The sequence below is a fragment of the Sebastes umbrosus genome, chromosome 12 (genome assembly GCF_015220745.1).
Source record: "Sebastes umbrosus isolate fSebUmb1 chromosome 12, fSebUmb1.pri, whole genome shotgun sequence".
Lineage (NCBI taxonomy): Eukaryota > Metazoa > Chordata > Actinopteri > Perciformes > Sebastidae > Sebastes > Sebastes umbrosus.
In genome coordinates, this window is record NC_051280.1 from 8,203,447 (window position 1) to 8,228,120 (window position 24,674).

Below are 24,674 nucleotides of genomic sequence, written 5' to 3' on the forward strand. Positions count from 1 at the left end.
AAAAATAACAAGGTTTGTGTTTATCGTCTGGGAACCATGAATGTTTGTATCATTGGAGCCAATCCATCAAGTAGATATTGAAATATTTCACTGAAAAAGTGAAAATCATAGAAATATTATAGTAGTAGAACGGACATTGAGCTGTTTTCCGTGGTCATTTTACTAGTACAAAAGAGTGACTTACTACTCCTCTGCTTGTTTGAGTTGTTACTGCAAAACCTCACCTCAGTGAGTCCGCAACTTGCCGTCAGTCGGTTTAGTTTATACGGAAGTTAGCCCACTACAACGGTCACACAATGGCAACGGTGCACGTAGAAATGGCCGCTGCTCTGACCATCCTGCTATGTTCATTTGAATGGGAATGTCCGTTCTGTCTCTACTTCTAAGGTAAAAACCTTGACAGGTCAGAGGATCACCAAAGTCAGTTGAATTTATCCTCTTGGGACCTTGAATAACTGTGACACATTTTCATGGCAATCCATCCTTTAGTCGTCAAGATATTTCACTCTGAATCACAAACCTCAACCTGCTGGTGGCAATAGATGAAAAGTCTGTGGGATTCATCTTCTGGGTAACATGAATGTCTGTACAAAATTGCATGGCAATCCCTCCAATAGTTGAGATATTTCAGTCCAAAGTGGGGGACCGACATGGATAAAAAAAGTGATGACAACTTTGCAACCATCTGCCAGCTCAGCTTTTCTAAAGCATGATGGGTCAATCACATTCAAGAGAGTGAAGAGTAGAAATGATGTGTGTCAATGAGCAGATATTAAATGTCTGCAAATTGACTATCTAAGAAGAAGAATTAGTACTTCAGAGAGATCATTTCATGCTCAACACATCTGAAATGAAGAGGTTACTGTGAGTCATCTGTGTTGAATCGAAAACATAATGATTCAATGAAACACCTTTGGCTCAGTGATGGTAAAAGTTAAAGATGTAACTTGACTTTGAAGTGGTCACAAAAGCACAGTGTAATGCCATGTGTATGATACGTTTAGAAACAAATCTATCTCATAACCTTCTTGCCTGGTTGTTACGTTGTATATTTGTTGCTGTAATACAATATATTTGTTGTTTTTATTCAGTTTATATGTTGTTATACACTATATTTGCCGTTTCAAAGTATATTTGCTGTTATTCGTAAGCCGTGACAGCTGGCAGATTTATGATGCAACATGAAAGCCTCTACTTTTTTATTTACACTTCAAATCAAGCTATTAAACTACAGACAAATTGGATTAAACCCTCAGTTTTTTTTTCTATGATCGCTGCATTTCTCTTACGTATGCGCTCTCTCTCCCTCCACAGAGAAAGTCGTTGATCGCCACCAGTCTGATCGTGGCGGTGTCGCTCTTCGTGGTCGTGGTGAACTACTCGGAGAAGCCCTACTTCCTCCTGCAGCCAGTGTTTGGTCAGACATTCAGCAGCCACTGGATGTTCTCCAAGCAGCCGTACAAGGCCTTCAAGCCTCACCTGGGCTATGTTAGCATCCCCAAACAGGAGGTAAGGGACACAAAACACACAAACATTGACCAGCATTCAGTGATTAAAACTTTTTTTTTTTCATCTGTATATAGATGTTTGACTAGACTTGATATGAGCTGCTCTTTAGTCTTATCACTCTGGTTAGCATCTCGGTACCTTTCTTGCTGCTAATGCTAATAGTGTCTTTTCAAACCAAACTGTATATTAGAAATGGATGTAGTCACTGTGATGTCACCCATTGGTTTGTGGACTGCCGTTTTGAAGCCTCGAGTTCGGCATTTTGGCCGTCGCCATATTGTTTTTTTGCAACCAGAAGTGACACGAGGGGGTGGAGCTTAGTACAACTGAACTCTGAATAACACGTTTTCAGGTGACCAAAAAGGTTATGATTAACTTTCATGAACTGAAGATACACTGTGAAAGGGTTAAAGTTCTAAGAAGAAAACACGGACAACTCCCAGACCGTACAACACCGTGGTAGCGGCCTGTCAATCACAAGGTAGCCACGCCCTGAAGCATGCCTTGCTTTATGGTCTATTTGACTCTATATGGGACCATAATTTACTAAATGAACATCATGCTGTATTGAAGAAGACTTGAAACTAGCGATTGAGACCATACACCTATGTTTACAATGTTTACTGAGGTAATAAATCAAGTGAGAAGTAGGGTAATTTTCTCATAGACTTCTATACAATCAGACTTCTTTTTGCAACCACGGATGTAGCCAGCTGGTTCAAACTGGTTGACTTAAAGTGTTAATTCAGATTGTTTGAAGTGGGGTTGTATGAGGTACTTATCTATAGTCAGTGTATTACCTACAGTAGACGGTGGTCGGCATGCCCCGAGTTTGGAGGAACAAGCAGGAGTTCAAAAAAGAAGAAAGGTCCAAGGCACTCTTCTAGCAAAAATCTAAAAAGCCTTTAATCAGATGGCTATTTCTTTTCTAAAAACATAGACGATGCTTGTACATGTTCAGATAGAGCTGGGTTACATCCCACGCATAGCGACACATACAGGTCACGATTTTGGGGTGAAGCACTCAGCACACGGTTTCTCCTTTGGTAGATTGCAAACCGGTGTATAGAAGAAAGAAAAGGATAATAAGAAAAAAGATAATGAGGACAAAATGAGAAAACATGGATGTACAAACAACAAGACAGAAAACAATACAATAGCAATATATAACCATTTACAGCAACGACACCAGACCACATGCATCAGCGCAACTACATTTAGTTTTGCGTAAGCTGTGGCCTGCATTTGGGGTAGATAAAAAGTTTCTCTCTGCAATAATAATTTCAGTCGATCACCACCCTGAATGTTCTTTTTGAGGGTTTCAAGGCTTTCTGGATTGCTGTTATGCACTTTATAAAGTGCTCAGCCATAGGGCAATCCAATCTAGCTTTTCTGATTGCATACTTATGCTCAGAGACTCTTTAGCGTCTCTTGTCCGACCTATGTAAAGGCAACCACAGGCACAAGACAAACAGCAGATAGCAAACGTAGTGTTACAGTTTATGAATGTTTTAATGTCATACACCTTATGAGTCTTAAAGTCACTGAATGTAAATTCCTTTATATCAGCACAATGGTTGCAAAAGTCACATTTGTAAGAACTCTTCAATGGTCGATGAGGCCAGTTTTTATTATTATTACCCTCTTGAAACTGATCTTAGGAGGGGCAGGACTAAACTTTCCTAAGAATAGGGTCACTTTTAATGAGATTCCAGTTTGAGTGTATTATCTTTTTTATGGAGTTTGCTAGAGAGCTGTATCCTGTGACAAAGTAAAGCTGCTCTTGTCCTAAAGATTTTATTTATTTTTCTTAAAGTTGCTTAATTCCAAATTCAGAGTATATCTATAATTGAGGGATTGCCTCCACATGGTTCTCAACATGGCGACAGCTGAGCCGGTGGCTAGCAGCTGACGGTGCTAAGAGCGCGGGTAGTGCAAACAACGGCAACAGTGCTGACCGTGCTAACAGTGTTAATCTGAGGGGGAACCGGAGGGTGGGCGCTACGCTTCCGCCACAACGCCGTCAGTCAGGATGGCATTATCAGCTGTGACCGCCGTATGAGTGCAGTGCAGAGCGGCAGCCATTAGCTAGCCAGTGGGGCACGCTCACATGCACAAACATGTTCGCACGGCCGGACCAGCTGCGTAAACAAAGCACACAGAAGCTATGATTACAACACACACTGAGAGAGAGCGACTTCATTCTCTGCTCAGGTAGACATTACACCCCTATATCTTTACATAGCAAATAAATGTTTCCTGCTATATTAACGCTCTGCATTTCAAATTTAGCACCTTTAAAGAGTTCCAATCTAGAGCAAGACAGTTTGGACAGCTTTGTTTTATAGCTTTTCTGTGCAAATCGGTCTGACAAGATTGTAGCCGGCTTTTCAAACTCTTGGTCTGTGTCACAAATGCGTCAGAAACGTTGGAATTGGCCAAAAAGGGATGAAAACTATCCGCTTTCAGCACAGTATTTTTGTTTGTAGCTTTCCTATATATTGTAGTGTGGAACTGGCCATCCATTATTAGTGTTCAAGAAATCATAAAAAAATAAAAGTTGTTATGATAAAGGAAATCCTTTACAGTCCATTCTGTGAGCTGAAGAAAAAACTCAGAGGGAGGCAAAGAGTCTGTGGACCTTTTCTGTAGGAAGTATTGCAAAGCTTTCAATCAATCCTCATGGTCAGTATTAGTGTACAAGGACTCTACATCCAAAGTTACTAAGAGAAAATCAGCAGGAATTCTCTTTCATGTAGGACCTTCAGAACATGAGCACCGTCCTTGATGTATGAAGGCAGTTGTTGAGCCAAAGGCTTAATATGAAACTCTACAAATTGAGAGGCAGGCGCTGTAAGGGATCCATTAGATGATATAATATATTCTTGTGGACCTTGGGCAGCATGTGAAAAGTGGTATCCTAGGCTGTTCACACCACAGGAAAATCATGCTCTTGTTTGGCTAATCCACCCTGCCTCCTTAGCTCTGGATACCGTTCCTCTCAATGTCTGTGTGTTACCCAGTGGATTTGAGGACAGTTTGTGATAATATTCAGGGTTATCCAATTGCCATAAGGCTTCTTCAACATATTTGTCCTTATCCATTACCACCACTGCTCCTCCTTTATCAGCAGGTTTTATGATAATTGACTCATTCTTGGCGAGACAGTCCAAGGCCTGTTTGGGGGATTTGGTCATATTCTCCACAGTCTGGTGTAGAGAACAAATTCTCAATGTCAAAGTACACCTTTTCCGTGAAGGCAGTCAGAGTGGCATTTGATACTGGAGGCATGAAATGAGACTTTTTCAGGTCTGAAAGGAGAGCTTTTCAGGACCGTAGTGACATTTCTCTGAGTGTTTTGGTGGTACCATATTTTCAGATGGAGGCTGCGGTAGAATCTAAATAGATCCACTTTGGTATTAAACTCATTAGTGTGGTGGGCGGAGAAAAAGAGATTCCTTTTGACAGCACACTGACACAATCTGGGATGAGACGTGGGTTTTGATATATTAATTACAATATTATCTTGTTCTGATTCCTGAGGCTCCGTCTCTGCTGTTTCCCCATTTGGTGTCTGTGTCTTTGCACGTCTCCTGGCTCTCCTTGTTTTGTTCGTTTTGTGATAGATCTTGTAGGTTTGGGCCACTCGTCCAAAAAATCCAATGTAAGTGAAGCAGCTGGGGAGGAAACAGACAGGAGTACCGGCATGGGAGCAAAGCAACGTACTGCTGTGGACGGGGGACAGCAGCAAGACGTATTTTAGCCTCCTAAAAGAAAGATCGACCTAGAAAAATCTACATCAGTTTAAGTGTACACTATATTTGGAATGTTTTCACCGGTTTACCTTGCCGTCAGACAGCTCTTTCCGACGGGGAACTGAAGCCATTATCTATGCTCTCTTCAATGTCACCAGACTCCATTGACAAAAACAGTAATTTTACCTTGCAGAACACAAGAGTTGCTGGTCTACCGCTGCCTCAATCGGTTTGTTTGTGTTATTATAAGTCACACAATAACACAAACTATCTAACCGATGTTCTGCGAGGTAAAATTACTGTATTTGTCAAAGGATAGTAGCTCCTCGCAAAGGAGGCTAAATAACGCTCCAAACTTAACGCAAAATTTTGGTGAGGAAAAACTGGCATGGCCATTTTCAAAGGCGTCCTATGAGTACCCTCAAGTCTCCTCTTTACAGACATGCCCACTTTATGATAAACACATGCAGTTTTGGGGCAAGTCATAGTCAAGTCAGCACACTGACACACTGACAGCTGTTGTTGCCTGTTGGGCTGCAGTTTGCCATGTTATGATTTGTGCATATTTTCTATGCTAAATGCAGTACCTGTGAGGGTTTCTGGATAATATTTGTCATTGTTTTGTGTCGTTAATTGATTTCCAATAATGAATATATACATATGTTTGCATAAAGCAAGTATATTTTCCCACTCCCATGTTGATAAGAGTATTAAATATTCAATATAAGTATATAAGTCTCCCTTTAAGGTACATTTGAACAGATAAAAAATGTGATTCATTTGCGATTAATCACGATTAAATATTTTAATCGATTGACAGCCCCCATACATTTTTAAAAATGGTGACAAATAAATGAAAAAAAAAAAGGACAAAGTGGTAATATTTCAGTAATCAAGGCAAATAGTGAGAAACTTCCATTTGTCAGCTATGAAGTGACTTAAAGCTGACAGCCTTTAGACTAGCTGCATGATGATTATTGTCATATCACAGTGTGAGAGTCATAATGTCATACACAGGTTCTTTTATGGTGCATTCATATTCTACAACCCTCTGTTAACATTAACCTGCCATCACATAGCTTCACCTTGATAATGAAGGTGTATTCAAAAGGCACTCATGGAAACAGCACAGCACCTCCTTGAGGATTTCCTTAATTCATTATATCAGGTTCTCCGTGATGGATCTGAAAATGCCTGTTTGATGTCTCCGGTGTGCATTATTTCTTTGTAATTCCAAACACCCATGTCCGTGATCCTATTCTTCTGCCTCCAGACAGCTCTGTGCTGTATATTCCCTGCGCAATTTATGGAAATTGAAATATCAAAGCCTTTTAATTCCCACCACATCAAAATGTAAAAACCAAGCTGCGTGTTTGTTGTTTGGGGAGGCAGCCGGCGAAAAACTAAAATTGTGCTGGTGATTTTGGATAGTCACGCAGGAAAGTCGTATATTTTGATCGCAGAGATGCATGCAACGTTTCCGTCTGACAGGCAATGAGGATTGTGCTTTCAGTTTGGGCAGCAATACATCTAGATTTGGAGTTGCGATGGATGCGTTGGTCCTTAATGAGAAGTGGATGCCTTATATTCAGCAGGCTGATATTGGCAGATTAATGCAGAGCGTCACCCTCTCTGCCTCTGGAGAGTTTCATCTGCACAACATGGGCCCAGAGGCAATCACGCCTTACACCAATCTCTACGTCTGCACCTCCTTCTGCCTCCAGACAAGCCTGCTTAAATCACTGCCCTCTCCCCATGGAGATTTATGCAAATCATTGGAAAGACTGGCAGCTTCTGCAGAATTAGGCCTCTTTTCGCCTTAAATTCCCCCACCAGTGAGTTCTCTATTGCGAATCAGAAGGGGCAGTGATTGGCCTGAACGTGAGTGTCAAAAGTGTTCTACACGCTCCTGAAATTTCTGACAAAGGATGGAGAGAATAGTGGAAGTCTGGTCAAGGTGATATTCTTGTGCCAGGTGTCATGAGCAATTACGTCCGGAGTGAAAGCCTGCTGTGTGAGCTGTCAGCCTCTGTTAAGCACACAGCAACACCTTAAGAAGCAGTAATATTTCTCCCGGACAGTAAGGCAATCTTACACGATCCACAGCGAGGTGTCATTCAGGTGTTAGAAACCTCTTGCAAGCATGTATAATGCATAGCCTGGTAGCATTGGAATGGTCTGCCTTATTTTCCTCATTTGATTGAGTCTGCCTCCAGGTGTGATAAATCGTTCCCGTTCTGCTTTTCAGGAGAAATAGAAAACATTTGTCTTGTGGCACTTTACATTTCTGCCCCTGGTCTATCACAGACGGAGACAGAAACTCAATATTTTCATTTAGACCTGATTTTTTGGACCTTTGGAATGTACACAATGGCCAACATGGAGGGGAAGTGCTTCTATTTTTGGATTTCTTGGTGGATCATTTTAATGAGAAACCTTGTGGTTCTGGACCAGCTGAGTCTGAGTTATATGCTGACGTCAGCATGCTAACATGCTCACAATGACAATGCTAAATGCTGATGTTTAACAGGTAGTTAGTTAGTTTAGCATGTTAGTAACAGCATTTGCTAATTAGCACTAAACACGAAGTACAGCTGACGCTGATGGGAATGTCGTGACATTGGGCGTTAAAAAAATCGTACTGCAAAATTTGAATGAAAATATATCTTAAAAAATTATAATTATGCCATCCTTATAAACCAAAGTATTAAACAAATTAAAATTTTGAACTAGAACTAGATGATATTTCTAACATCTTGTAGTGTACTGTTTAGCTGTAAAATGAGAAAGTTTGTGACCCGGCAGCCATGTTGAGATCAGTTGAAAAAATACCAAGCACCGCCCACCAGCCGGACCGTAGCCAATAGGAACTTGATTTTTTTAAAGCCTGAAAACAGAGCCATGAGGCGGTGTAGAAGTCTAGTTTTCTCTCATCTCAGAACACTTGAATTACAATATGCTGAAAGGTTATTATGGAATTTTTGCCCAATGATGCCAAAAACGTTCTGCCTACTGAAGCGTTAAGTACAGTACTTCAGTAAATGTACTTAGTTACATTCCACCACTGCTCTTTAGTATAATGTGTGAGCCCCAAGAGGAGTATTTGGGATTAATCACTTTTTCCCATGCAAACAGCTTCAGCTAATCAATGAATTTTTAAGTGCCATGGAGGCTGGGACTTGGCACATTAATGTAATAATTATTGCTTATTAATTAATCGTGTTTAGAGCATTTTAATGAACGTCAAGGTTAAGTTCACACCCCAGTGCTATAATTTAATGATGAGTTCCCAGCATTAAGCCCGCCTTTTTTTTTTTTTTTTTTTTTAAATAACCCACTTTATTTTTAACACACTGTTGCATTAAAATCTGAGGCTTTGAGTAGATTTTGTACTTATCAGAGAGTGCCAAAATGATCGGGATTATCAAAGCGCACTCTGTTTGCGGTTACTGCATGGCACACTGAAACGGCACCGTCATGAACATGAAACCGAAACATGAATCACAGCTGAGAGGATGAAGAGGCCATAACATTTTATTGATTTACAGGACGTAATGTTCAGAGATTTGTTGAGGAGCTGGAGTCCAGTCCTTTATACTGAATAAAAATGTTCCAGTGGGGTTTTTAGTCGTTAGATAATCTTTTATTCAATTTGTTAATGCATGCCTTTCAGCATATTGTAATTCAAGTGTTCTGAAAGAAAACTTTGACCAATCACAGGCCATTTCAGAAAGAGAGCGTTCCTATTGGCTGTGCTCCGGCTGGTGGGCGGTGCTTGGTATTTCCTCAACTGTTCTCAACATGGCTGCCGGATCTCAAACTTTCTCATTTTACAGCTAAACAGTACACTACAAGATGCTTCTGAAAACATTTAAGGAGAGAAATATACATTAGAGTAACAGAATAATAATTAATTTTTGATCAGCGCTGCCTAGTTTGACCATTTGATCGTAGTTTATGAGTGATTGACAACTGCTCAGAGACGGCAGGTTCCAGCTCGGCTCTTATTGGTTGTTTTCCTCCGGTTTGGGAAATCTTGCAGATGCCATTAGGAGCACCGGAGGCACAGAGGCACATGATTTTTGACCGTTTTATAAAACCTTTTTTTTTTTAAATCATATTTGCTCCATTTCTACCCACTGCAGCTTTAAGTACAATTTTGAGGTACTTGTACTTTACTTGAGTCTTTTCACTTTATGCTACTGTATACTTGTACTCAACTACAACTCAGACGCAAATATTGTACTTTTTTATTCTACTACATTTATCTGATAACTTTAGTTACTTTGCAAATTCAGATTAGTAATACAAAATTAAACATATTAAAATATAAACACAGAGGCACATGATTTTTTTTCAGATGACCTGTCTCGTGTACTACTGTACACTGCTGACCACTGCAGCTTTAATATTCATGGGACGCTAATAATGTTTTTACTTTTGTGACTGTAAACTACTAAGATGCCTGCTCTTGTTTTTAAATGAATGTGGGAAATCTCACTTGGTTATCTATAAATGTACGACCTCAGCCTTCACTGAGCTGCTCTACTGCAGCAGTTGTGTGTTAAATGCCTTGCTCAGGGGCTCCTCGGCTGTAGGTTTCCAGTCGTAAACCCATGTGTCTCGCATGCTGTTAGCCAGCCAGTGTTCCCCCCCGGAGTTCAGCCAATCTGTGTGTGCTGAGAGGCGTGATGGAGTTATGAGCTGAGCTAAGGGCAGCGGGTGATGATGGACGAGCTGCTGACAGCTCAAGGCTGTGGTGATGTGTGTCTCAACCACCCAGTAAATGGAGAGCTACCAGGCCAGGCCCAGAGATCATTTCTTAACCCATGACTGAATCCATACATGAGAGGAAAAGCAGTGGCAGGTAGCTCTGTTGGAGAAAACTCAGACATCTAAGCAGTCGCATGTACAACAATGAGTCATACGAGCGCTGATAAGCCAAGTAGTCATAATAGAATTTACTGGATTGTCTTGTGGGATTCTGTTTGCACACTAAAACTCACTTGTTTGTTGATTAAACGCATAACATGCAAGAGAGAGTTCCACGTTCGTCAGCCAGAACGCTAGCACTAATGCAATTTATATTCAAACCAGTGACATTACAGTTATTCCCCATTAAGCAAATGATCAAACAGGGCTTAGTCATGACACAATGCTTTTTCTTTTTTAACTTTCTCTTGCATTCATTCACTTAAGTAAGTTTAATCTCATCAAAACAAACCAAGCATATTAGCTTCAATTAGGTAAATCTCCCATTTCGGATTCAGAGAGCTTTCTTCCTCTCTTGGCAAAGCGTAGCTAAGAGCTATTATTGAAGATTCATTACAAATCCCCTTGCTCCAGTAAAGTATAATAAGATATATAAAAAATATACAGTAAGATAAATGACGCATCTCCCTCGCTTCTCCGTCCCGCATTGCCGTGGTAAGACTGCCGTAACCTCTGAGGTCTCACATTCAATTAACTTAATCAATGTTAGTTCTGGGCACAGTGGCATTAATCTTAAGACATAAAAGGAAATTATACAGGGCAGTAAAACCCTGATGAATATATTTTTTTATGAATAATTACCAAATGTCTTTTATGTTCCGATCACACAAGCCCCTTGCCAAAACTTCACTTTAGTATTATTATTGCATACATATAAAGTATATCACAATCTATAGCATGAAACGACATGAGATGCAGTATATTTTAGAAGAAAACTACACTCAGGGGTTATGAGTCAGTAGTGAGAAAATAACCCGTTAGATTAAGTTCAATTAAAAGACAAGAGCCACACATACTTTGAAACTGTTTCCAGTTCATTTCACCAGTCGAGGTCTTAATGGGATTACTATCTTTTAAGAAACTGCACAATAGGAGGCAATTTTTGAAGAATGTTTATCACTTTTTTTTCAAATACTTGAAAATAAGAGATAAAGATGTTCTCTGTCCCTGTACACAAAATGACCATAGACGTCTGCTGGAGTTGAAAGAGTTGATGATCAATAGCAGTGTTCAGCTCACCCGTCGCTAAGATTTCTGGGTTTAAATTCTACTTTGTGTCTCTTCTATTCTGTTTTTTCCGATGGTAATTTCAAGACAACCGCTGTTCCCTTACCAGGCTTCTTGCATTATTAGCCTCTCAATGATAGAGGATGTTGTTATTGTATATAAGCAGGTTAAAAAGCCTTCTTCCCAAGTTATGAAAGAAAATGATAAAGCACTGCAGTATTTTGCACTGTGATATATACAGTATATTTCTTTTCTCTTTGTTCTCCGTTCTTATTATCTAGTTTTCTTGTGCCTCTGTTGTGTGAGCTGAACCACAGCCCTGCTGGTTGTTGTCTTGGCAGTTGATAGAAGTTATAGATTGCTTATTGTCTCTTTGGACATACAGTAGCTGTAGCCTCTTTTTAAAACAAATAAAACAGTAAAAGCACATTTCATTATTAAGCCTGTACGTATGTTATAATCAGCACTCAGCTCTGAAAGACTTGGTTGTTGACATGTTAATTGCACATGAACATTTGTGACTGGACTTGGACTTGTCCCTGTAAAGTTTAGATTGGACTGGAGAGTTACCCCGACTAAATTGTTACTCAACTTGGACTTCAATTCACTTAAGACTTGACCTGGACATGTCCACAAGAACTTGAGAATTGACTTGGACTTGTCCTAAAGATATATATAGAGGAATAATGTCTACCTGAGCAGAGAATGAAGTCGCTCTCCCTCTGTGTGTGTTGTAATGAGCATGTTCGTGCCTGTGAGTCTGCCCCACTGGCTAGCTCGCAGCTGCTGCTCTGCACTGCTCTCATACAGCGGTTACAGCTGATAACACCGTCCCGACAAACGGCGCCGTTGCGGAAACGTAGCACTCACCCTGTGGTCCCACCCCCACCCCACCAGGTTAACACTTTTAGCTGTCAGCAGTGTTTGCTGTTGTTTTCACTGTTAGCGCTGAACGTTAGCTACAAGCCGCCGGCTCAGCTGCTCCCATGTTGAGAGCCGTGTGGAGGCAATAGAAATGCTCCCAGTCTTGCATTTAGCACCATAAACTTGGACATGTCTCAAATGATCTGTGACTTGACTTTGACATGTCTTTATTGATTTTGACGTGAGACTTGACATGGACTTGTTAATGTTAACTCGATTTGAGACTTTCTTTGACAAAAATGTTGCTCAGCTCGGACTTAAATGATTTGAGACGTGACCTGGGCTTGTGTTAGTAGATTTTGACTTATCCCAATTGACTTTGACCTGAGACTAGAACTTGTCCTGATTGACATCAACCTGAGACTTGCTTTGGCCCTGTCTCTGTTAATTTTTAGACTTGACTCAACTTAATTGACTTAAAACTTGACATAGACTTGTCCTGACTGACTTCGACCTAAGATTTGACTTGGCCCTGTTTCAATTGACTTGAGACTTACCCTGACATACTTGAAATGCAACTCAGACTTCTCTATTGACTCGAGACTGGACTTGGACTTGTCCTAATTATAATATAATAATGATGAATTGCTGTAACTTCCTCTCCTCCAGCCTCTGAAGCTGCACTGTGAGCTCTGCAGCATCGTCTCCAGCTCGGGCCAGATGTTGGGCCAGGCTGCCGGCCCGCAGATCGACCGCTCTCCCTGCATCTGGCGGATGAACAACGCGCCCACGCGGGGCTTCGAACACGACGTGGGCCAGCGGACCACGCTGAGAGTCGTCTCTCACACCAGCGTCCCCCTGCTGCTGCAGAAGCCCCAGTACTTCTTCGGCCAGGCTAACGACACCGTCTACGTCGTGTGGGGGCCGCTGCGAAACATGAGGAAGGATGGGAAGGGCATCGTGTACAACATGCTGCGACAGGCGGCAGAGAACTACCCTCATGCCCGTATCTACGTCACCACAGAGGAAAGGATGAACTACTGCGACATGGTCTTCAAGAAGGAGACGGGTAAAGACAGGTGAGTCTTTATTTATTTATTTATTAGTTCCTGTTTTTGACATCACAACATTTCACAACAGACCTCCAATTTTTCTCTCTGACAAATTTACCGCTCTGTGCTTTGACATTCACTGTTCTGTTCACTGCTACAATATCCACCTTATGGATGCTGATGGTGCGCTCAACGCTCTGTGCTTTCCTTGTCTCAAATCCTCCCTTTCATGAGGCCTTATCAAAGTGAGTTACTTAACTTTCCCTCTGAAGAGGCTCACGGCACTGGAGGCCATTTTTCTAACGAAAAGCTTTTACGAGGAGCCTCAGAAGCATGCGTAGCCGGGGTTATAGACATCAGCCAAATGCCGGTCTGGGGAAAATCCGGTTAATGAGGTAGCATGATTCTGGCAGTCTTTCTAAACACCCTGGTTGCAGCCGGTCTCACAACTTCTCTGACAGCGTCTTGGCGCTTTTTGAATGATCATGAACGTTAAAATTATTCAAGCTACAGATGAGCAACCTGGGAAGTTGGAAAGAGTATTTGTTTGTTGGGGATATTTAGCAACAACATCTGCTAAAATTGAACTCTGTTATTTAAAAACAGACCCACCAACTCCTTTCTCTATCAAGTCCCCAAAGAGAATTGCAGGTTAATGACTATGAGAGCCAGGCTCCAGGCTCACTATTGTTTAGGACGAAACTCATTTCTCAGACCAGCCTCTGCTCATTTCCACAGAGCTCTACACTCCTGTCTCTCCCTCATGTCATCAAGACCTCTCTTAACTTCTTAAGAGGATTAACATGTTCGGTAATAAGCGTAGCATCCAGTCCATTCCAGCTCCATTGTCTCACTCTTATTCAGGACGGCAGGGTTAACACTGAATTTCATGTAGAGCGTCCATGTTCAGCTTGGCTCAGCTGTTCCGGAGGCCCGCGACACACAGATAGAGTCGTGGGATTAGGGAGGTATGCTCGGGGAGAAGAATCTCATTACAGGACATAATGCTCCTGGGTGTGATGCTGCGCTTCAATCATTGCTGATTGGTAACAGAGACAGAAACTCGAGGTGTGAACAATGAGCCGCATCTAATGAATATGCGATGAGATCTGAGAGGTTTCTCTATACGTCTACGTCCCGGCCTGTCCGTCATATTTGTGTTTGTCTGAAACTTGGCTGCACGTATTCCAGTATTGAGAGGTAATTAGTGCCCATGGCAACAACTTTTAAAATAGCCTGAAAGACAACAGTAACACAATATATTTTAATGTAATCAGAGGGAGAGACGTAATGACTGCTCTTATTATGTTAAGCTTATACAGTATGATATTACTCCAGAAATAAACTACAGGTCTTTATGTTGCTCACAGCTCACAGCCAAGCCAAGTAGTTTTCTTGCAGACCACAGCAATATAACACTCTCAAAAATAAAAAAAATAAACTTTGTCATAGGGCTGCACGATTATGGCCAAAATGATAAACACGATTATTTTGATCAATATTGAGAACATGATTATTATCACAATTATTCATAGGTTTAAGGGACAAACTATTTTTATTGCAATTTTACATTTAAATAAACAGAGCGCTGCCTTCACTTCCATGTTGTGTTAAATTACAACCATCAAAAATTCTAATGGTTTTCCTTTTACTTTAAGGTCATCTATAGTGTTTATTTGCATAAAAACACACAATTCAAATGATTAAGAAATAAATAATTGTATTTTTAGTTAAATATTTGCTTTGATTAAAACAAAATCTTGGCATCAGTAGTTCTAATTATGTATTATAGGCTGCTTAGAGCTAGTGTTAGGAAGTTAAACAGGTCATATTTCTCTTTCTTTCTAAAACTACATTTTACAAGATTACATTTGAACGCATCATGATAGCATTAATTTAATAATCGCCCAATACTCATTTTACTGAGTAGAGCTTGAACACACCAGACAGCAGATGAGCCGATCTCAGTGATTACTCTGAGCAGCATGCATGGGAACAAATTATAATATAATAAGTGTCTGATTAAGTTAGTTGTTCCAAGGTTGTTTTAAGGTTGTTCCTCCACGGCTTATTTTGGACTTGCACTTGTGACAGATTTATATCTTCTTCACTCACACTGAAGAACTTCCACACCGACTACATGGTGTGTGTGTGTGTGTGTGTGTGTGTGTGTGTGTGTGTGTGTGTGTGTGTGTGTGTGTGTGTGTGTGTGTGTGTGTGTGTGTGTGTGTGTGTGTGTGTGTGTGTGTGTGTGTGTGTGTGTGTGTGTGTGTGTGTGTGTGTGTGTGTGTGTGTGTGTGTGTGTGTGTGTGACACGTTATGGACTGTGCCAGCTGCACGTGTGTTTACTGCTGAAAACGTGCCGGCTTCGATCGGCTGCTTATTGATGGTTCATCTCTAGCTGTTAGTTTAGGAAGGGCTTGATTTATGCTACAGAGTTTTCTATGAGCGGAGCATTTTAAACGTCAATATCGCAGACGATCATGTTCATTTAATTGTGGGAAGCCTAAATCGTGATCGCAATTAATATTCTTTTAATTGTGATGCCCTGCTTTGTCGATTTATTTTTTTGCTTATCCAGTATTTAAGTTCACAACAACATAACACACTCTTAAAACACTCTTACTGGAGCAGCTTGCCAGCCTTTATCCTGTCATTTGTGTGTGTGTGCACTGGTTTACTGTCACTGCTGGCTGCACGGTGTGGGGGGGATAATCATCAGCTTGGCGGAGATGGAACAGTGATCGAACACAACTCTAATTATCCAGATTGCCGCGAGCATCAGAGGAGACGCGTCGCCTCAGCTTCGACTTGCTGATCAGGCGGAACGCAGCGGCAGCTGACTGACTCGCCAGTCAACCGAGTAACCGCCTCTCAGCCAGTACTTTAAAACCACACCTAAGAATCTGTCAGGAAGGTCAGTCATCTCTGGACGGAGGTGAGGAAGAAGTTGAACTTAAAGGAACAGTGTGGAGCATTTAGGGGGTATCTATGTAATATAATATTAATAAGTATGTTTTCTTTAGTGTATAATCACCTGAAAATAAGAATCGTTGTGTTTTTCGTTAGCTTAGAATGAGCCGTTTATATCTACGTAGGGAGCCGGTTCTCTTCACGGAGTCCGCCATGTTGCACCGCCATGTTTCTACAGTAGCCCAGAACGGACAAACCTACCACTCTTACAACAACTGGCTCTAGAGAGGGCCATTTTCACGTCGGACACCATAGTTCTCCTACACGCTTGGCACAAGAAAGAGGCTTCAGTTGGTTGCAATCTGCAACCTCACTGCTAGATACCGTCAGATCGTACACACTGATCTTTTAAGGAGACTCAGAGGCAGAGGGGTTTCGATGTACTAAACAGAAGTAGTCTGAGTTAACTCCATGACTTACAATCAGGAGCAGGTCGAAAAGGCCAAATGAGACCATCAAGTGCCAAGAAGGAACTAATTAACTTTCAGTAGCTGTGTGTCCCAATGCCAAACTACAAACTACTTCTAAGTAGATTTTGAGTATGTAGTTTGTTCACTCTGGAAAAGTTTGTTTATTGTGTATTGCAAATTAAATTCTATACACTAATAGTCCTTTCTCACAGCAGACATTTAGACGTCTTGTCATAGTAGGAAAAGCATACCATTAAAGATGGCTCTGCTCTATTCAGGTGTCCCAGTGAGAGTGACAGTGAGTCAGTATGCACAATACCAGGACCTTGAAATTGAAGCATCTAAATGAAATCCAACCATCATTCATTTTATTATTTACACTCGTGCTTTTCCCACTGTGACATGTCAACATGTCCTATTATACAGTATGTATGATACATTAATTTTTCTAGTATACACTGTATTGATTGCTGCGAATATGCAAACAAAAGAGTGTTCTTTACATTTTTTTTTAAATAGAAAACGATAGTATAGACCGATGGAAGGCCATCAAATTGCAGCTTTGCATTAACGTCTGTTGATTTAACGTCACAAAGAGAAAAGAAAATGTTTTTTTTGTAAGTTTTATTGTAAACTTTTTGTTTGCCAAGTTTTTTCTGCCGCTATCTCACTCTGAGAAAAAAAGAGAAAAAAAACAACCTAGATTTTTTTCTTTTCTTTTCAGCGTGCTAAATTTAGCCACTTTTCCAGCCTATAAACAAACTGCTTAAAATTGGCATGTTGTATGGAATTGGCACGCAGTCAGTGTCAGAGGGAATCGAGGCTTCACAGCTTGGAAACAAATTTAAATAGATGGTGGTAACGAAAGAAAATGCTCCAGTAACACCTCAGGAAGCAAACAAAGAAGTATTATAAATCTTCAGAAAAAATATGTGTTTTGTCCTTGTGGGGTGTTATTCTGTAGTCACAGTGTTACTGACGTCCGTTGGCACAACTTTTCTCACATTTTCTAAAGAACAAAACAGTGAAGTACATTGGCCTTAAAGGAAAAAGCATGTTGTGAAAATGTGTACATACTAAACATTATTAATGTGTAATATGGAGTTGGAAAAGAGTGGGCATACAAACAACGAGTTTCTTATAGTATGTACAGAGATGTAGATATAAGCTCTTAAACATCCAGTTATTGAATACACAGGATTCTCAGGGTGGAAATTGTCTCTGGCAGGGAAAACGTCCGTGTTTATGTATTTTCAAACAAAGAGACAGCTGAGTCATCAGGATACACCTCTCTCTCTCTCTCTCTCTCTCTCTCTCTCTCTCTCTCTCTCTAAGGCACATCATCACGTATTGATGTCCAGAGACGACTCGCTCCTCGTCCTTCTCTCTCGCTCCATCCAAAAAGCAAAAAAAATAATCAGACAGAAATAGGCAGGAAACATCTAACAGGAGCCAAGACAATGAAAAAGTCTGACCAGAGCCCTGGATGTAAACGTATTTGACAGCAGCTTAAACACATGATTCATGTGATTGCGCACTGCGGCTGGAAGTTGCACGGGCCGAAGCTATCCATTATCAGCGCTACCTCCTGAGCTGCAGTCGCTGGCTGTCGGACCGTATCGGCGCGGCCATGTTAGCGGCGGGAGATAACGGACCTTACGACGACACAGGACTTAAATCACAGTGTCACTTTACAGCGCTGCCACCTGGGCCTGCGTGACCTGGGTCTCTGCTTCCCAGCCAGCTGCTCCTTCATAGCATGTGTATGCACTTAGGTGTGTGTGTGTGTGTGTGTGTGGATGTGTGTGTTCTCACAGTTGAGACACTGTGACACATAGTGTGGGCAGTTTCATTTATCCCTGTGAGTACCTATTCATTCCTGTGGTCTTTTTTAACCTTTAGAAAGGTCTTTACAAGATAACTTTTGTACTTGTCATTGGAAACAAACATGTTTTTTTCTTTATACTCTTTTTGTGTGTGTGTGTGTGTGCGTGTGTGTTTATTTATAAGACTGGTCAGTCACACTGAATGCATTTTCAACCATCAAAACACCTCAGGGCTCTTTAATGTTTTGAAACCTATATTGTTTACATAGGTTTGCCGCCTTCTTTTTTTTTATTACCTTAATAATAACATTCTTAGTAGTATTTATTCATTTCTGTTAAATAATGTATTCTCTGTTTAGCTTTATTACTATTATTATTCCTGACGTTAGAATTTAATTTGGATTACAGTTTTTGTCTAATCATCTTGAGCGTGGCTCAGCGTCTGACGGAGCTTTGAAATAATCAAAACTTTAAGCTGTTTGCCAGCAATACAGTTAAAGTTACGTGACTTAATATTTGTAAAAGAGTGTGAACACTTTATTTGAAATATTTGATCATTAAAAAACGATGTAATAGTAATGTCTCCTCTATTCAAACAACGGGTCTCTTTTAAAAGTCTGTGTGTCTGTGCTTGGTACGAACATCATGTTCCGTTTAACATTATTATTTCATCTTTAATATCCAAATCATATTCATAACGTTAACTGCACGTACGAAGTGCAGAGCAACGTTTTGGTGAGCAGGCATATGGAGAACGGGTGTCAGACCCATGGAAAAGAGACGGCAAACTGGTTTGTAATTAAGGATTTCAAATTTACTCTTGCTGATTGACGGGGCTCAGCGGGCGGACATGCCGCCCCACCGGAAACATTTCTAAATGATTCCAGAGATTATTTTTATTACATCTTAATCGCCTTAAAATTGGCGTAGGAAAAACCAATCAGTGACCAACCCTTCAGTTGTCGATATACGATCGCCAATCAGCACAAGCCTAATGTTCATTACACATCACTCAACTGTCAAAAGACTCATTGATGACCTTCAATTAAAAGAGTATACAGGTGGTATTTGTGACTTTTGTCTACTCCAATTTACATTTCTACCAATCATACGTCAACACATGCAGCATGAATTTAGATTTACTCCTTTTTTACGTGCAAACTTTATGGCGTCACATCTGTGTCGCAATCATCTCCCGTTCTGTAAAACAAACACATTTAAAATTAAGAAGACATGCAGCGGTTCCACACCTTTAATCTTATAGACCAACCTAACACCAACATCCATTACACGTTTGCATATGGATGTGCAGTTTGTCACGCCAGCCCCGTCCCTGTGACGGTCATGTGCATCATCATGCAAAGCAGAGACCTTGCAGTATAAACTAAATGAGTGCCTACTCATCAAAACATTACTGCAGAGTGTGACTCATGGTCAAAAACTCCACAGGTGACCTTTGATTTCAGGAGAACACAGGTGCCATTTAGTCATAGCTCATTTACTTCTATGTACTCCAGTTTATATTACCCACAGTCATTCTGATGCGCATCCGGCATGAAATTAGATTACTTGTTGTAACGTACAATATTTGATGGTGTCTCACATCTGGCCCCCGGAATTAACTCCTGTTGAGACGTCGGAAATAAGAAGGCCCGAATGTGACAGTGAAATCTGTAAGGTGACACGTTTTTTGAGGGATTATTCTGTGACGAAGACTCTTGCTGTGGTTGTCAGATGAGAGCAGGCAGAGTGTAATGTAAAGCAGCTGTTACATGAAAACTCTTAACTTGGGTACAATGCAAAGATGATAAAATTGAGGAAATGTAACCAGTGTTCTAATTTGAGCAATAATAGTCTATTGGAGGATATTATTTTTCATACTGCACCAGAATCAGTGGCAGCAAACCGGACGTCAGGAAAGCGGCACAAACCGAACAAAAACACCAATGATCCTTAAAGGGCTCGCCGATGCCCCGGGTTAAGATAACAGCGTGACGCAAGAACCAAAAAATGGATGTTCCATCTGTAATTCATCATCAGGGGTGAGTCAGTCTAATCGTAGATGAACTTAATAGCAGATGCTCCACTCTCGTGGGTCTCCAAATATGTGGTGAATTTCATTTTAATCTGTTTTTATTAGCGTGAATGTCACGGCTGTGTAATCATGCTTCATAATCTCCAGCCGTCCACTTCATATGAGTGTAAGCACCCCTGGCAGTCAGCGCACATTCATCCTAAAATAGTTTAAAATGAAACACCATCAGTTCAACAGCCTCTCTGTGTTCTAATGATGCTCTGAGAGATTTGGTTTAATGTTTGTGTATGTAATGTGAACAGCTCTTTACTAAAGTCATGTGTCGCAGAGCCGAGAAAAGCTCCATAGAGAATAAATTGAGAAAGACAAACGAGGGGAAAGCACCCCCAGTGATTTTCTTGAGATGAGGGAGTATTATCTGGTTTAAAACTGTCAACATCCCGATGGAATTAAAAGCTTGCTTGCATTTGAACTTTCAAACAAAACATATTTGTATTCCAAAAGTCTCCTGACTGTGAAGCTGCTTTAGGTTTTACTCCTGATAATGCTGCAGGTTTTGAGTTTTGGCTCTATAGTTCCTGTATTTTAAGGACAATATCTCATGCTCAAAATACGTAATTGGACTGATTGAAATTCTTAATGCCTCGGCAGACCAGAAAGTGCCGCAGCAAAGTTCATTTGCACATTCTGAAATAATACTGGACATGGTGCTGGAAGCTTGGTGACATAGTAACTACAAGAAAACAACATACAGGAATTTGGTGGAACCAACTAAACTTTTGTCATTAATTTAACGTAATTTCTAATATATATATATATATATATATATATATATAAGTTTTATTCATTTCAGGTTATTTAAAGATAAGGTCGACGATGTTGGAAAGCTAGCATAATTTGAAAGTAGCAATGCCTCAGGAGCTCCGTCTAAGCCCACCCATGCCAAGGGTAGAGTACGAGCAGGATTACAGCAGCTACAGATGACGGCTCTTTTCCGGTCCTTTTTCAGAGCTCTTAAGTAATGGATCGCTGTCGGGGTGTAAAGACCATTTCAACCAATATAACAAATAGGGTTCACTGGATAACATCATCAACCCTGCCTTTAAATTTTAAATTTCTAGTTTTAGAGACGCATTTTCCATCCACCAGAGAGGGTAGGCGGAGATAACGTAACAGACTCGCTCTTCAACTCACTTGTGTGTGAAGCTACGTACTGCTTTTTTCCGCTCTCAGCTTAGCGTTGCGAGTAAATGGTTACTGTGGCCAAAGAAACAAAGAAAAGAGCGATGACTACAGACGATGAAACTTGAAATACAAGTGCAAATCCAAATAACTGCTAAATGATTGTCGTCACACGGGTGACACTATTTAGATTTCTGGGAAGTGAGATCCAAAAACGCACCTGCAATTACCGCTTATCGCCACAGGTGCTGCCAATGAGAACAGAACGGAGATCTTAAAGATTTCAACTTTAAGGGCACTCCCTATCTTACACCCCGCACAAAGTGGCGCAAAGCCCAGCGAAACACCCAGCGCCCACGTTGTGTAAGTAGCAAATATACTTGCGCCCATCTGTGTGCCCATGGGCGTGTTGGTCTTAAAATGAGGTGTGGTCAGGCGCTTTGTTGGCACATTGCTATCTTGAGGCAGCAGAAAGAGATTGCGCCACTGACCAACAAAAACCTGGTCTAAAGTCTGGCGCAGTATTTCCCTGCTATTTAAAGGGCACATTATTCAGATAAAATGCGTATACATAGGCAGGTTCACAACACACGTACACTCTGCTTGTTACATACACAGGGACGCAGCAGCACTCCTCCTCCTCCTCAGTTAAATACAGTGTGGGCGTTAGAACAATATTTTCAGTTATGTTAAGGAAAACACAAAATTCAGGTGGCAAGTGACAATTCAGAATATAATGGAATATGAAGTAAAGCTCTCAGGCAGTCTGTATTGCTCAACCATTTATAGGGAATGGGAGACGACACTCTGATTGATTTGATCCCTGTTACGCCCAAAACACACCTGTGATTAATTAAGAGACTAAATACAACCCCTTTGGCCCTTGGCCTTATTTTACGCCCAGATTATGCGCCGTTTAACCAGCCCAAGTGGAGTTGGACACGCCCTAAATGCACCATGCACTGTGCCTTGCACTTAAGACCATGCGCTATGGATGGTTTAAATAGGGCCTATTTGGCCTCAAACAGCCCTACTCTTTTTCATGTGTTGAACCTGAAATGCTTCCACACGTTTCTGCTCAGATGGTTCGGTCTCTTGATCATTTGTTCTGTTCAGCTCGGCTCGCTTATTTCCTCTGTTTTGTGTGAACAAAGAGAACAACAATAGCCTCTTTTCTGAGGGCAATGCGCTTAAACGCTGTCGATTCCGATCAGATCCTAGAGAAATTACAGAGGAAATCACTTAATACATAAACCCAGTTTCACTTAACAGAGATTGAATTGTCTTCTTTGTTGCAGCCTCACTTCGATATGCTTTTATGTTTGAAAAAGCAATGTCTCCAGTGCAGCTTTGAAGTGTGCGATATTTCACACAAAGCAGCTGAAATTTGGCGCCTGACCCTGAGATATTCTAACACAAAGTGAAGGAATGTGACAGAAAGCACTGAAGTTTGTTGATGCAATCTGCATCCCGATGTGATCAAGAGCAACCTCTGGCTTCAGTGTCAGATGACTCTCCGCCAGTGCGCCGACATTTGTTTACAGGGTGCGTAGTACGTGACCATATCTATAATTGCTTTGTGTATTGGATGTCAAGAGAAGAAGAAACCTGTAGGAGATTGAAACACAATGTTTGCAGCATCACCACAGAACTGTAATTTCATGCTTATCACGGGGAGCCGTTTAAAGAGAAAAGAGAGCGAGAGGATTCATTGTGTTTCTCTCCACATGAAGCTGTGATTCTCAACCCTAAAAATCTGCACTGAGCGCGTTGCTCTCCATCCAAAACAAGAATTTGTCACTGAGCAAGCGTGTAATGACATTACATTTCTGTTGAAAGCTTGTAATTGCTGTGAAATTATCTTATTAAATGAAGCCACTGGAAACCCTGAAACACAAATACGGCAGCTTTCTGGGAGGCTGTTCATCAGGTCAAAACCGGTCAATTCAGAAGAACAAGGAAGTCATCACAGTGTTCGTTCCCAAAGGAAGAGGGGATCAGCGACTCGTCAGTTTCTGTGTTCTTGTGACTCGTCTGAGAGAAATGAGGCGGTCGGAGGGAGAGAAGCAAACTCTCAGCTGAAGGCGAAGTGCAGTCTTCCTTAAAGTCCATTTGCATTTGTGTCCTAATGATGTAATGGCACCCGGAGGATGTTAGAAAAACTATTAGCGGGGGAGGGACATTGTGTTGGTCACTGGATTTCTATTTGGGTCGTCAAAAAGGAAAAATCCTTTTATCCTCCATCTGTGTTGGAGGGTGTTTATTCACAGCCTCTGTATATTCTGTATGTACATTTTAAAACAATAAACAGCTTGCTCAGTACAGTAGGGTTGGGAAAAAACAATCGATTCACGTAGGTATCGCACATTTTTTTTTAACAATTTTTGAAATAGATTTTTTAATGCCAGAATCAATAGATTTGCTTCATTTGAGTCTATGTGGAGGTAGAAGGAAATTACCGCTTTTATTGTTGTAGTCTGAGTTACATGACGTCATATCCGTTCCGTATCTGTCACCAAAACAAACCTCAGCGAGCCAAAATGATAAAGCAGAAAACGGCGGAGGGTCTGCGTGGATACGACCTGCACCCTCACATGTTAAATCCAAGGTGGTACACACTACACATACAGTAAAGTATGGAAACACTTTGGGTTTCACACATTGACAGGAAAAGCAGAGCTAGACATCACGGCTAAAGCTGCATGCTAACTCTGTCACGGACAGGAAACGTTATCGTATTGCGGTAACGTGCGGTCAAGCCAGCCGTCACTCTCATCTCCGTGGTCAAATCAGCCGACGCTACAACTGTAGAGCACCAATATACGGATGTTTATGTTAAATGCATTCTAACGGACCCGATGGAGCTGACCATGGATGTATAAAGAGAACGGAGCTGTCTGTCGGGAGAGCTAGCGACAGACCTGGCAGAAGTATACATGTATATACTTCTGCCAAGAAGTATACATGTGTGACTATGTCTGGTTTTCAAAATAAGGTGTTAACAAAGGAAACTGTTAATACAAAATACATATATGGAAATAAGATTGATTGAATTATATTCACCAAAA

General features: G+C 41.0%; 1 protein-coding gene across 2 annotated transcripts in view; it reads left to right on the forward strand.

Moving 5' to 3' along the window:
- st6galnac3 (ST6 (alpha-N-acetyl-neuraminyl-2,3-beta-galactosyl-1,3)-N-acetylgalactosaminide alpha-2,6-sialyltransferase 3) overlaps positions 1 to 24,674 on the forward strand; it is a 94,877-nt gene that overhangs the window by 32,420 nt on the left and 37,783 nt on the right. For both annotated transcript variants that reach the window (XM_037788556.1, XM_037788557.1), the window contains exons 2-3: positions 1,315 to 1,509; positions 12,798 to 13,207. In XM_037788556.1, coding sequence (XP_037644484.1) covers positions 1,315 to 1,509; positions 12,798 to 13,207 — 605 coding nt within the window. The remainder of the gene's footprint in view (positions 1 to 1,314; positions 1,510 to 12,797; positions 13,208 to 24,674) is intronic.